The sequence below is a fragment of the Dysidea avara genome, chromosome 6 (genome assembly GCF_963678975.1).
Source record: "Dysidea avara chromosome 6, odDysAvar1.4, whole genome shotgun sequence".
NCBI classification, from domain to species: domain Eukaryota; kingdom Metazoa; phylum Porifera; class Demospongiae; order Dictyoceratida; family Dysideidae; genus Dysidea; species Dysidea avara.
In genome coordinates, this window is record NC_089277.1 from 20,361,159 (window position 1) to 20,375,095 (window position 13,937).

A 13,937-nucleotide genomic window follows, 5' to 3' on the forward strand; every position below is an offset into this window, starting at 1 on the left:
CAGTAGTCTGTAGTATTTGGTTACCATTTAAACCTTTAGGCTAGCTTTTGACAGACTTATTATTTTGACGTACGCTTAAGAGTATGCATACAAGTTTTACCAATAATTGAAATATACTTTAAGATAAACGAGCCATACACAATTTTGTATTTATGCAGCAGTAAGTATAATCTAATCAAAAACAGCCAAGCTGTAAAAAAAGGAGTGCGGCCCTTGAAAAGGCTATGGTGAAAAAAGATGTGAAATCCAAGGTGGCGGCCAAGAAATGGCTGTGATGGTAGGTTAATGGTAAAAATTTTAATAACAACAATTCAGGTGAATTTTGTGCCAATTGACCAAGCGGCACCAAATTCACCTGAATTGTCGTTATTAAAATTTTTACCATTAACCTACCATCACAGCCATTTCTTGGCCACCACCTTGGATTTCACATCTTTTTTCACCATAGCCTTTTCAAGGGCCGCACTCCTTTTTTTACAGTTTGGCTGTTTTTGATTAGATTTCACTTCTTTTTGTATTTGTATACCCCAAGGCCCGCCTATGGCCAGCTTTGGGGCTTTTTAACCTATATATTTTTCTTTACCACAGGACAAAAGAAAAAGATGAAGCAGATTTTATAAATACTTTAACTCATTCTGATTTTATCAGTAAATGTACAAATTATATATATAATGCATATATCAAGAGTTCATAATATAAAAAGAGAGCATATATTTATTACATGTCAATTAATCCCCACAGGATAATTTGCAGCTGATTTCTCTACTGGGTAACTTGAAATGTAGCTGAACTCTCTACAGGGTGATCTGCTTGTACGTAGATGAACTCTTTACAGGATTCTCTCTACAGGGTGACTTGACTCTAGCTGAACTTTCTGCAGGGTTATCTGTTTGTAGTTGAATTCTCTACAGGGTGATTTGTTTGCAGCTGAACTCTCTACAAGGTAACTTCTTCTAGCTGATCCGTCTACAGGGTGACTTGTTTCTAGCTGGTCTCTCTACAGGGTGATTTGTTTGTAGCTGAATTCTCTACAGGGTGATGTGTTTGCAGCTGAACTCTACATGGTGGTTGCTTTGTAGCTGAACTCTCAAAAAGGTGACTTCTTCTAGCTGAACTCTCTACAGGGTTATCTTTTCATAGCTGAACTCTCTACAGGATGATTTGTTTGCAGCTGAACTCTCTACATGATGATTTCTTTGTAGCTGAACTCTCTACAGGGTGATTTGTTTGTAGCTGAAATCCCTACAAGGTAACTTCTTCTAGCTGATCTTTCTACAGGGCGATTTGTTTGCAGCTGAATTCTCTACATGGTGGTTTCTTTATAGCTGAACTCTCTACAAGGTGACTTCTTCTAGCTGATCTCTCTACAGGGTGATTTGTTTGTAGCTGAACTCTCTACAGGTGATTTGTTTGTAGCTGAACTCTCTACAGGGTGATACTTCTAGGTGATCTCTCTACAGGATGACTTGTTTCTAACTGAACTCTCAACAGGGTGATCTGTTCATAGCTGAACTTTCTACTGGGTGATTTGTTTGCAGCTGAACTCTCAACATGGTGGTTTCTTAGTAGCTGAACTCTCTGCAAGGTAATTTCTTCTAGCTGAACTCTCTATAGGGTGACTTGTTTCTAGCTGATCTCTCTACAGGGTGACTTGTTTCTAGCTGAACTCTCTACAGGTGATTTGTTTGTAGCTGAACTTTCTACATGATGGTTTATTTGTAGCTGAACTCTCTACAAGGAAACTTCTTCTAGCTGATCTCTCTACAGAGAGATTTGTTTGTAGCTGAACTCTCTACAGGTGATTTGTTTGCAGCTGAACTCTGGTTTCTTTGTAACTGAACTCTCTACAAGGTAACTTCCTCTAGCTGATCTTTCTACAGGGTGATTTGTTTGTAGCTGAGTTCTCTACAGGGTGTTTGTTTGCAGCTGAACTCTCTACATAGTAGTTTCTTTGTAGCTGAACTCTCTACAATGTGACTTCTTCTAGCTGAACTCTCTACAGGGTGACTTGTTTGTAGCTGAACTCTCTACAGGTGATTTGTTTGCAGCTGAACTCTGGTTTCTTTGTAGCTGAACTCTCTACAGGGTGACTTGTTTCTAGCTGATCTCTCTACAGGGTGACTTGTTTCTAGTTGAACTCTCTACAGGTGATTTGTTTGCAGCTGAACTCTCTACATGGTGGTTTCTTTGTAGCTGAACTCTCTGCAAGGTAACTTCTTCTACCTGATCTTTCTACATGGTGATTTGTTTGTAGCTGTATTCTCTACAGGGTGATTTATTTGCAGCTGAACTCTCTGCAAGGTGACTTCTTCTAGCTGAACTCTCTACAGAGTGATTGATTTTTTTGCAGCTGAACTCTCTACATGGTGGTTTCTTTGTAACTGAACTCTCTACAGGTGATTTGTTTGTAGCTGAACTCTCTACAGGGTGATCTGTTCGTAGCTGAACTCCCTACAAGGTAACTTCTTCTAGCTGATCTTTCTACAGGGCGATTTGTTTGTAGCTGAGTTCTCTACAGGGTGATTTCTTTGCAGCTGAACTCTCTACATGGTAGTTCTTTGTAGCTGAACTCTCTACAATGTGACTTCTTCTAGCTGAACTCTCTACAGGGTGACTTGTTTCTAGCTGATCTCTGTACAGGGTGACTTGTTCCTAGCCGAACTCTCTACAGGTGATTTGTTTGCAGCTGAACTCTCTTACATGGTGGTTTCTTTGTAGCTGAACTCTCTACAAGGTTACTTCTTCTAGCTGATCTCTCTACAAGATGACTTGTTTCTAACTGAACTCTCTACAGTGTGATCTGTTCATAGCGGAACTTTTTACTGGGTGATTTGTTTGTAGCTGAACACTTTGCATGATTATTTCTTTGTAACTGAACTCTCTACAAGGTAACTTCTTCTAGCTGATCTCTCTACAGGGTAATTTGTTTGAGCTGAACTATCTACATGATGGTTTCTTTGTAGCTGAACTCTCTATTAGGTACCTTCTTCTGGCTGATCTGACTACAGGGTGACTTGTTTGTAGCTGAATTCCCTACAGAATAACTTGCAATGTAATATAATTGAGTAAATTATAAATGCAGCTGAATGCTTTAATAGGGTGACTGTTCTATTAGAGTATCTCGATCTCGCATTTGCTACACGTAGTTGCCTTTCGAATCATAACTCGGTGGTTTGTAATCCGATTCTTCTGTACTACTGCAAGGACTTTCTATGATGATTATTCCAGCTACATACTGATTTTCAGCTCATTGCTCTAAGCTGTTTGCCTGATAGACACGAAAACTAATAGTTTTTTTATTCATAAAAATCGATCGCGTAATTTTGACACAGGTCGGGTTTTGTGTCATATCTCCGTGGTCTTTATCCCGATTCCTTTCAAACCACAAAAAGGCACTCCTACGATGGTTGCTCCATCTACATAGCAATTTTTAACTGATTCCTCAAAGGAGTTTACCCTGTAGGCGTGACAGACCTTCGACCTTATTTTACGCAAATAATCGGTCATACATCCGTGAGTGCTCATCAGATTCCTACCAAAGTTGGTACACAGATCCGTCTTAATGAGCCCTTTAAGTGTGCCAAATTTCAGCCAGATCCGAGCACGAATTCGTGTTTTATGGCGGATTTTGCGAAGTGTGCGAAATGAAGTAGAAGAAAAAAAACGAAGAAATTAAAACGAAATGTTGTTCGCTCGTATCTCGGAAATGTCTGGAGCAAATGTCTTCAAATTTGGTGTGTAGACTCCCCTGACTGGCCGGCACCTCTCTAACAAATTTGGTTCCAATCGGATAAGGGATCACAGAGCTACATAGGTATGAAAATTGCGTTTTCTTTCTTCCTGTTAATATACTCACGGGTGGCACGCCGGCTTCTTGGGCCGCACGACACACTACCGTGTGTCTTGATCACATTAAGGGTGGCTCAAAGCCAATGTTTATATATTCTAGCTACATGCTACGTATATAAGTATGTACATGTATGTGTAATACACCAAAGTGATTCTCACTTTATATAACAATGTATTATAACAGTAGGCATTCCAGCAATCAAGATTTCTAAATAAAAAAATCCTCCCAATGCAACTCTGACACAAAAGTACAATGCATCTTTTAATAGTTAGACGTCAAGAACCAGGGTTCTACGGGATTTAGAAAACTCGAAGGCCCTGGGCTGTAGCGCCTGAGCGCAGCGAGGGCGCTACTAAGGGCCTGAGGGTTTTCTAAATCCCGTAGAACCCAGTGGTTCTTGACGTCTAACTTATTTAGACTACAACTCGTTATTGTACCTTGAGTTGACAGCTGCTTGTAAATAGGAAATGTATGGCTAATTACTAGAAACAAGCCCTCTACACCTCCCGACATGGCGGTACCTCAGCGTGGCTGTTGCTACCCGTTTAAACGCCCATGCGTTGCCAATGTTATAGGCGCGTGCTATGTATCGAAGTACTGGACTCAGCGAGTGGACTACAACTCATTGTTGCTGTTGTTGTGCCTCGACAGCTGCTTGTAAATAAGTAATGTAGTGTTGATTAGTACAAACAAGCCCATTACACCTCCCTCTAATTCAGTACGGCTGTTACTAGCCATTTAAATGTCTGCCAATGTTACAGGCGCGTAATTATCGTGTTTCGTATCGCCTCAGAGCGTGGTCTCTATTGGACATGACCGTGGCTCTACGAGATTTAGAGACCACGTTTTCAGCCAATCAAATTTCAGTATCAAACTTGTTGTAGTCTAAAACTTGGAAATTCTCTGTCAACTGAGTTCCAGTGGGGATGAAAATTGCTATGGGGTTAACATTTATCCACACACTGGAAATCTTAGTTTTGTTGTGTGTATTACACCTAAGTTTTGCATCATTTAGCTTTTTTAATTCCTTGTAATCAAGATACATGGTAGTGTGTTGTGTGGCCCAAGAATTAAGTTGGTGTGCCACACCATGAGTATATTAACCGGAAGAAAGTAAACATAATTTTCACATCTTTGTAGCTCCGTGATCCGTTATTGGAAGGAACCAAATTTGCTGCAGAAGTGCCCACATGGTAGGGAGTCAGCAAATGACATTTGAAGAAAATTGCCCCAGTCATTTCTGAGATATGAGCACAAAAGTTTTGGTTTTTTCACTCTTCTTTTCACACACTTTGCAAAATCTGCCATAAAACACAAATTCTTACTCTGATCAAGCTGAAATTTGGCACACGTAAAGTAATCATTAAGGCGGATCACAGCACAAAGTTTGGTAGGAATCCGATAAAGATTCACAGAGGTATGATCGATTATTTGCATAAAACAAATCGAAGTTTTAGTTGCACCCACAAGGTAAACTCCTGAAGGAATGAGTTGTAATTAATCGCTGTGTAGATGGAGTAACGTGACCATCGTAGGAGTGCCATTTTGTAGTTTGAAAGGAATCCAGATAAAGACCATCGAAATATGACACAAAACCCTACCTGTATCACAATTACGTGATCAAATTTTATTAATTAAAAAAAACTATTAGTTTTCACGCCTATCAGGCAAACCACTTAGAGCAATACGCTGAAAATTGACATGTAGCTGGAATAATCATCATGGAAAGTCTTTGCAGTAGTACTGTACAGAAGAATCAGATTACAAACACTTAGTTATGATTCAAAAGCGAACTACTTGTAGCAAAAGCTAGATCGATAATCTCTAAGGAGAGTTTTTAGAAGTTTGCAAGGGCTTGCACATTTTCTAACAGGGTAATTAATGACTGGAATAGTTTACCTGATTACATTGTTAATACTGATTCTTTAACTTCATTCAAGAATCTCTTAGATAAACATTGGACTGATTATCATCATTTTTCATTTATAATAACGATTGATTGCATGCATGTAATTGAGCAGGATTCACAGGCTGTGCCCTTTTCCTGAAATTAATACTTATACTAATAAAGCAGCCACACTATATTAGAGCATTCAGCATCATTAGTACTTAGAGTGATCAATCACGTAGCAAGTCACGGTTTAGAGAGTTCAGCTACGAAACAATTCACCCAGTAGAAAGTTCAAGTTATCTAGTAGATAGTGTAGCTCAGGGGTGTAGCAAGCAGGAGCAGATTTAGGGGGAGGGCTGTATCCACCCCTTTATTATTATTATTATTGTTAATAATTAGCAAAGCCCACTATTGGCAACACGCTAATGAGCATTACAATTACATATTATATTACTTACAGCGTTCTTAAATGTTTCGTGATCTATTGTGTCAATGTCAGGAATTTGAAAGGAGTTCCATTGAATAATTGTTTGAGGGAGGAAGGAGTATTTGTACACATTGACTCTTTTTGCAAATGAGTTAGCTTGAGAGGATGTTGAACACAAGTGTACGACACTGGAGTTGGTGATGGCATAGATAATAATATAGAGTAAGCCACCAATGTTTGACCACCATCGGTTTGGTCGCGAGTTTTCTTTAAACTCACAAAGAAAGTTTCTGCTCTTGCTATGCCTTTGGAGAGGTCTAGGCCATAAACTCTTGCATGCAAAATTTCAGACCTGCAGCTTTCTTTGTCTGGCTGCAGGAGCTGCAAAAGTGACCTGTCCGAATGTTCTCAATTCTCAGACAAAAATATGTATTATCAGTCGAGTGGCACTGCTCGTAATGCTTGAAGGTAATCAAGTATTTCTATGCTTGATATGAAAGAGCATCTCTTATACTCTCCAAACATATGCAGATATTTGGCTTAGTCCTTATTGGCTGTGAATTACAAAGCTCCAAAGTCACCTCTGTCGTGCAATCTTAAATTCGGCCACATGTGAAGCTCGTGCAAATCTAATAGTTACCTATATCGAATTCAAAGCTATTTTTATGAACATTGAGGGTATCAGCTACCGTTCAGTAGTAAATAGATACATGCAGGATGACCACGCCTTGTTTTGCCAGAATAGCTACATTACATTTAGGCTTCTCTGACAGTAGCAGCCTAGCTACTGCACCCAGCACACATATACAAAATCCAAATCCACTTAAATGGGGCTTTGACTATCCCCTGTCTTAAAAATGTCAAAAATATCTCTTCAAAATGTCCAGGACGTTAGCCAGATTAAAATACTCTAATAGAGCAGTCACTTACTCTAACATAACGATCAGCTAATTTATTATCACATGTAATCAGGTTTTAAGCTTTGTAATTAAATATAATAGTCTTATTGAGTGAATATGCCTGGGCGTGGCTCTCAGATTTTCTGACTGCTCCAATTATGTATAGGTGATTGTTCTATTAGAGTGTTTCGATCTAGCTAATGTCCTGGACATGTTGGAGAGAAACTTTTGATATTTTTAAGACAGGTGTTAGTAAAAATCCCATTTAAATGGATTTGGGTTGTGTATATGTGTGCTGGGTGCAGTAGCTAGGCTGCTACTGCCAAAGAAGCATAAATGCAATCATAGATACTATAGCCTTACCCGGGATTAGAAACCGCCACATTAACACTATCACTTCGCACCCGCTAGGTGCTCGCCGGCCTTCAGATTATTGTTTTAACCAGGCGGTGCGGCCACGTTCTGTATGGCTGAAGGAAATGTTGGGGCAGCTCAGCGGCCTGTTAGTGAAGAAACTAGGTTGATAAGAGGTGTTCTTGGTGGTATTTTAGCGGACGACAGTCTGACACTATCCACTCAGGGAAACAAGACGTGTTTAGAAATGGCCAAAAACATGGCCAAGTGCTATAGTTCTCTACCCACTGAGGCAGCTTTGGAATTTGCCCACTGGCTTGTGGCAGCACTGAACTCCATTATCATTGCTGCTCAAAAAAGAAGCAAGCCTAACGAATTGAACCAGGAAAGTCTATGGAGGAAGTTTAACCTACTGACAATTTCTGGTGACTTCACTAAGAGGTGGCAAGATTTTTTAACAGTCAGTCACTTGGATGACCAACCTGTTTTCTATCAGCATTTTACTGATGAACTTTTTGATAATTTGCTGCAGAAAAAGTTGAGAACAGTCCTGGACTCTGACGCTACTAGTGTGGAAACTGAATATATTGACAGCCCTGACCTAAGCTTTGAGGAAGAGAACGCCATCCGATACATCGGTGGATATGTAGTAAAGAAGTTGAAGGCCCACCCTGGCTGCTCTGATTTTAAGCCACTCTTAAATGAAATGATCTGTACTGATGTGTCAGATGAGAACAGTCCACCATCAGCCGCTTGGACAAATGCCATAGACAGGGGTGGCTTAGTGAAGATAACACCTGAGGCATATCAGATACTTCTGGCTATTGAATGTTGTGTGCGGCGCTACTTGACCATTAAGGAAGCCTCAAAAATGGATGACAGTTACAAAAGCTATCTCACAAACATGTTAGTAAATGATGACGATGTCTTGTTCCATCGGTGCATTGCAGGATTTGAAAAAGATGAAAATGCAAGGTGCCTTCAGCATATAGTTAATAAGTGGATCACAATTCGTGGATTTTCCTTTGCATCATCCCTAATGGAGATGTACAAGCAAGAGAACAAAAAAGGCACCGGAAAGTCCAAGTCTTTGAGAACAAAGTTGTATTGTGATAAATAAGTAAACATTTGTTGAAATAAATACGTTAATGAATAAGTAAGAAAATAAAATGGGTTGGAATACTTTAATGTAAATATTTACTGAAATACAACCAAAATTATGGGGAAAAGAGATCTACATTACTATTGTGTTTACAATGAACGACGCCTGTGCCTCTGGCAAAGGCTTGTTCAAATCATGAAGATTCACAGATTCCAAGTCATATGACTTCCTCTTGCATCCACGACAGTTTCCAGACCCAAATTGAGTTTATCACTCGTATATTCTGTGCATTTTTTAGAACTTGGGTGATGGTTGGGTTCTCATTGGCTCTACCATGTTGTCGTATCATAGAAAAGTACTTTTCTACAGAGTCCTGGCTGACTTTTTCGCTTAAAAATACACTCACTCCATCGATGCTTAGTAGAAATGGTACCAGTTCCAAAAAGGATTTCACTACAATTAATTTTAATCACAGTATAAGCATTATAACACACACACAGACACAAACCTGTGATTCTAATACCATTTTCAGTTGTAGCACTTAACAACATTCGTTGCTTCTGGTCATCATCAAAGCCTGGCCGCCCCTCAACTGAAGCTTTCCACTGGTCCAAATAGCACACAAGTTCCTTCAAAAACTTGAATAGAAAATTGTAAGCACACACCCAATAATTATTGTAGGTAAAACAGAAACAATGTATGTGACCATTAGACATACTTTTTATGGTTGCCAGAATACTGTATACAGAAACACATTCACCACCACCTACCCCCATCCGGAAATCATTCTCCTTGCGATATGGAGATAAAAAACACTTCCGTTTCTCCTTTCCCTTTGTGAAGGATGATACATTGAAGCAGTCAAAAAAGTGATCCATGTGACGTATAAATTTGACTGTCTCACGGGCTACTTCACCAAACTTGAGATCTAGTGCAACTGCCACTGACTCTGACAAAGTCTACAGTAGCACAACAATTACATACTTGCACTTGCAAACACAACATTTACCTGAACAGCTAAATCCACCCGCATCTTAGTAAGATGAAGGTGTTCATACTTGAGTTTATGAACAATGGAGACCCCTGGTGTCTCACTGACTCGTCCAGCATTAGCCTTGTACAGCTCAATGAGTAGCTGCCAGTCAATATTCTGTCCATTACACTGCATAAAAAATAATTGCTATAAATCAGGCAAATATGTACCAGTAGAAATAAAATGAAGTGCATACATACTATTAAAGCAAAACATTTGCAATACGTACTTACCCACAATTTCCCTCTTGAAAAACAATTTCGAATAGTTTTTATTAAATGGCTTGGGTCCGATATGAAAAAGATTGAGTGGCCTTCACTGGAATAGACATTTTTGATTTTATATGCCGTCTTGTCATTGTTCTCGTCATGTAAGCTAAACAGTAATCGGTTTTCACTTGCACCATCACAGGTGACAGTCAGTATCTGCAATCCAAGTATAGTAAGCCTTGAAATGACTTTCCGGAGAATTGGGAATAGCTCTGCTCCTGTTGTGCTTGTAGTGGGAAAATGCACATAGGGAAACTTCAAGCTGGTAAAGAGCCCTCTGACCATAAATGCTAGAACAGATTTGGCAAGAGGTCGTCTGGAAAGTGAGCCTTTTTTATCCTGTTCTAGCTCTGTAAAAAAATTATTCACTTCACCTATGTCAGAGTATCCAGTCAGGGATCCAGTGTGCTTGTCATACACCAGGGACTCTTTTACATACATTTCATCCAGAACAATACCAACATGCTTAGCCAGATGTTCAGGCTTTTGGCTGTTAACTTGCTGCAACAACTGTTCATCTAAGGACTTAGAAAAACCAGTAGTTGATGGTGAAAAGTGTCGGTAATCTTGCAGAGTTCTCTCAGTTGGCAAGTAAAACACACCAGAATTTCTTAGTGTTTTGTAACACCCACTGGAACGGTGATGTAAATACAAGTACCATCTAATAATTGCTGGCTGCCAGCGAATCTGGCGAGTTGACCCCAAAGAAGCTGCTTTTAACTGTTGGTCCCAAAATATTTTCATGAAAGGATTAGTATTATCCTTTTGAACAGCTTCACCACATTCCTTCATCATGGACACTAAATTGTTATTCATGTCTTGGTCAACCATAATTCCTTGGTTAGCAACCAGCTTGTTAATCCTTCCACTGAGGCGGGCAATCTGTTGGTCCTTACTGTGAATCACAGTAGCCATGTTCTTCATCCTCTCACACTTCTCAGATGGGGTAAGGCACCGGAAGTTGGTATGACTATTAGCCTCCACAGACTGACAACTGTCCTCTTGGAGATTCCGTGCTAGCCTACCACGCAATACATTTTCACGGAATGTGCTGCACCTTGAACATAATCTTGAGTGTGACTCCAGTGGAATGTACTTCAAACAATCTACATGGCGTATCCCACCATTCCTCTCAACATAGCCGATCACTTTCCCTAAGGTCATAAATTATTATTTTAATTGGCACAACACACAGCATGGTTCATTGCTTACCTGTAGCATCTTTGAACAAACCATTATGTTTTGCAATCAGTGAAGCATATTTCTCATCAATTATTCCCTCACAGCACTTCATGCTTTCGTCATTTACAGCTCTTACTCCTTGGTTTGTCAAATTGTCCTGGGGTGCTTGCAAGACAACATCTGGCTCAGTCTGTGTACCAATTGTAACAGTGGCATTGGTGCAATCTTCCTCAGACTCTGTTTGCACTTCTTTGCTATCAACAAACCACTGGCTATCAGTCTGGGTCTCAGCATTCACCATGGTAAAGGTGGGTTGGGTCAAAGCCTTAACATCACTCGCAGTCAATTTGGTCTTCCCTTGAGACGAACGTTTCCTAACATCAAATTTCAATTTTCTCACCATAGTAACCTCTGTAAAAGACAGTGTTTACATGTTAGCAAACTAATTGCAGTCAGCTATTGTACTTACAGCATGCATTAACATCATCACACAAAACATCCATAAATTAGCATGGACGAATGCTATATGCAACTTTCAAGCCTTAATACTAGGCTAACACAACATCCTTGGCTGATAACAATGAATTATTCCATTATCCCAACTAGTACCCTTAAATAAAATAGCAAGAATTACTTCCTATCTGTTAACCTGAGTGCAAGATAGGTACACAAAGAAAGGACATTTTCAACATAAGAATTGAGTTGCATTGCAAACATCACATGACCTGGGAAAGCTAAACAGTGTTATTCCAGTGGTGAAAGTCTATAAGGCCTCGTATCTCCGGCATGAACTTCTCAGATGGTCGTGGTAGGGAGATACAAGGAAATATTTTAATTGTTAGCTTGTCCCTGTACGTGAATTGCTCATGTACAAGCGTAGATTTCATTCAAAAAGCGTTTAGTTACACTATATCTAATCAAAAACAGCCAAGCTGTAAAAAAAGGAGTGCGGCCCTTGAAAAGGCTATGGTGAAAAAAGATGTGAAATCCAAGGTGGTGGCCAAGAAATGGCTGTGATGGTAGGTTAATGGTAAAAATTTTAATAACGACAATTCAGGTGAATTTGGTGCCGCTTGGTCAATTGGCACAAAATTCACCGGAATTGTCGTTATTAAAATTTTTACCATTAACCTACCATCACAGCCATTTCTTGGCCGCCACCTTGGATTTCACATCTTTTTACACTATAGCCTTTTCAAGGGCCGCACTCCTTTTTTTACAGCTTGGCTGTTTTTGATTAGATTTCACTTCTTTTTGTATTTGTATACCCTAAAGCCAGCCTATGGCCAGCTTTGGGACTTTTTAACCTATATATTTTTTCTTTACCACAGGAAAAAGAAAAAGATGAAGCATAGTTTATAAATACTTTAACTCATTCTGTAAATGTACAAATTATATATATAATGCATATATCAAGAGTTCATTATATTATGAACTCTTGCATATATTTATTACATGTCAATTAATCCCCACAGGATAATTTGCAGCTGATCTCTTTACTGGGTGACTTGAAATGTAGCTGAACTCTCTACAGGGTGATCTGCTTGTATGTAGATGAGCTCTTTACAGGATTCTCTCTACAGGGTGACTTGACTCTAGCTGAACTCTCTACAGGGTGACTTGTTTCTAGCTGAACTCTCTACAGGTGATTTGTTTGCAGCTGAACTCTCTACATGGTGGTTTCTTTGTAGCTGAACTCTCTACAAGGTAACTTCTTCTAGCTGATCTTTCTACAGGGTGATTTGTTTGTAGCTGAATTCTCTACAGGGTGATTTATTTGCGGCTGAACTCTCCAGGTGCGTAGGGAGGGGGGTTCCGGGGGGTTCAGGAACCCCCCTGTAAAATTTTGACTTCTGCAAGCTGGATCCTAACACACCATTTAGTGTGGCAGGACAAAATGAGTGAGCAATATAGTGTAATGGCACAGCACAACAATTGATAAAACTTACATTCATCTGTCAGGGAAGGATTTACAGAGGTAACATGAGCCCTCTTCAAAACTTGTTAAAAAGATCGATATGCTCTAATAGAGCAGCCAGGTATATACTCTAATAGAGCAGTCAGGTATACTCTAATAGAACATGCATATAAATATCCATGTCCATATGAAGTTTTTCAGACATTCCAACATTAAATGCAAAACTTAGCATGACCTTATACTGCTATATCTTTGGTGTGCAGTGTTTAAAGATATAGAGCTCCAGTAATTTATTACTTGTGTTATGCAAAATGAATTCATGCTATGTATATTTGTATAGTTATATTTTTTTGATTGTCATTTGCATCAGTGGATTCATGGCTCCTATACCACAGTGAGATATAACCATCACTTACAGACTACTATATGTGTTTCTATGTGTTATGCTGTCTGTTTCCAATAGGTGACTTTATCTAGTACTGCTTTCATCCCAGGGCACTTAATGCATCATAATTAATGTAGTTTTTACATAAAATATAGCAATTTGCTGAGTTTTGATTTATTAAAATATTGAAAGTCTCTCAGTGGCTGTGGGCACAATGCTGGTGCTGGAACCCCCCTTCAAAAAATCCTGGCTACGCCCCTGCCTGTAGGCGTGACAGACCTTCGACCTTATTTTACGCAAATAATCGGTAATAACTCCGTGAATTATTATCGGATTCCTACCAACGTTGGTACGGTGATCCGCCTTAATAAGCCCTTTAAGTGTGCAAAAGTTCAGCCTGATCCGAGCACGCATTCGTATTTTATGGCAGATTTTGCGAAGTGTGCGAAATGAAGATGAAGAAAAAACGAAGAAATTGAACCAAAATTTTGTTCGTTCGTATCTCGGAAATGGCTGGAGTGAATTTCTTCAAATTTGGTATGTGGACTCCCCTGAATGGCCGGAATTTCACTAGCAAATTTGGTTCCAATCGGATTAGGGACTACAGAGCTACATAGGTGTAAGCAT

At 39.5% G+C, this 13,937-nt stretch overlaps 3 protein-coding genes across 3 annotated transcripts; 1 reads left to right on the forward strand and 2 right to left on the reverse strand.

Annotated features, from left to right (window-relative positions):
• Window positions 1-7,663: 7,663 nt before the first annotated feature.
• On the forward strand, window positions 7,664-8,602 carry LOC136259117 (uncharacterized). Its single transcript, XM_066052552.1, has 2 exons — window positions 7,664-8,327; window positions 8,372-8,602. Exons 1-2 carry the CDS (start codon window positions 7,669-7,671, stop codon window positions 8,376-8,378), a joined length of 666 nt encoding a protein of 221 aa, XP_065908624.1. The 5' UTR covers window positions 7,664-7,668; the 3' UTR covers window positions 8,379-8,602.
• Window positions 8,603-8,740: 138 nt separating this feature from the next.
• Window positions 8,741-9,556, reverse strand: LOC136259318 (uncharacterized). The gene is made up of 4 exons (XM_066052812.1): window positions 9,533-9,556; window positions 9,294-9,482; window positions 9,032-9,161; window positions 8,741-8,976 (listed from the first exon to the last, which is right to left on the reverse strand). Exons 1-4 carry the CDS (start codon window positions 9,554-9,556, stop codon window positions 8,741-8,743), a joined length of 579 nt encoding a protein of 192 aa, XP_065908884.1.
• Window positions 9,557-10,616: 1,060 nt separating this feature from the next.
• On the reverse strand, window positions 10,617-11,418 carry LOC136259319 (uncharacterized). Its single transcript, XM_066052813.1, has 3 exons — window positions 11,038-11,418; window positions 10,675-10,979; window positions 10,617-10,625 (listed from the first exon to the last, which is right to left on the reverse strand). The coding sequence occupies exons 1-3, from the start codon at window positions 11,408-11,410 to the stop codon at window positions 10,617-10,619; spliced, it is 687 nt and encodes a 228-aa protein (XP_065908885.1). The 5' UTR covers window positions 11,411-11,418.
• Between the last annotated feature and the right edge of the window lie 2,519 nt (window positions 11,419-13,937).

Excerpts from the sequence above, each read along its gene's own strand:
- LOC136259117 (XM_066052552.1), top strand. The coding sequence starts at position 7,669 with ATGGCCAAAAACATGGCCAAGTGCTATAGTTCTCTACCCACTGAGGCA.
- LOC136259319 (XM_066052813.1), bottom strand. The coding sequence starts at position 11,410 with ATGGTGAGAAAATTGAAATTTGATGTTAGGAAACGTTCGTCTCAAGGG. Across the intron at positions 10,980-11,037 it reads TTTGTTCAAAGATGCTACAG|GGAAAGTGATCGGCTATGTT; the intron begins GTAAGCAATGAA and ends TTATGACCTTAG.
- LOC136259318 (XM_066052812.1), bottom strand. The coding sequence starts at position 9,556 with ATGCGGGTGGATTTAGCTGTTCAG. Across the intron at positions 9,162-9,293 it reads AGAATGATTTCCGGATGGGG|TTTTTGAAGGAACTTGTGTG; the intron begins GTAGGTGGTGGT and ends TTTCTATTCAAG. Across the intron at positions 8,977-9,031 it reads AAATGGTATTAGAATCACAG|TGAAATCCTTTTTGGAACTG; the intron begins GTTTGTGTCTGT and ends AATTAATTGTAG.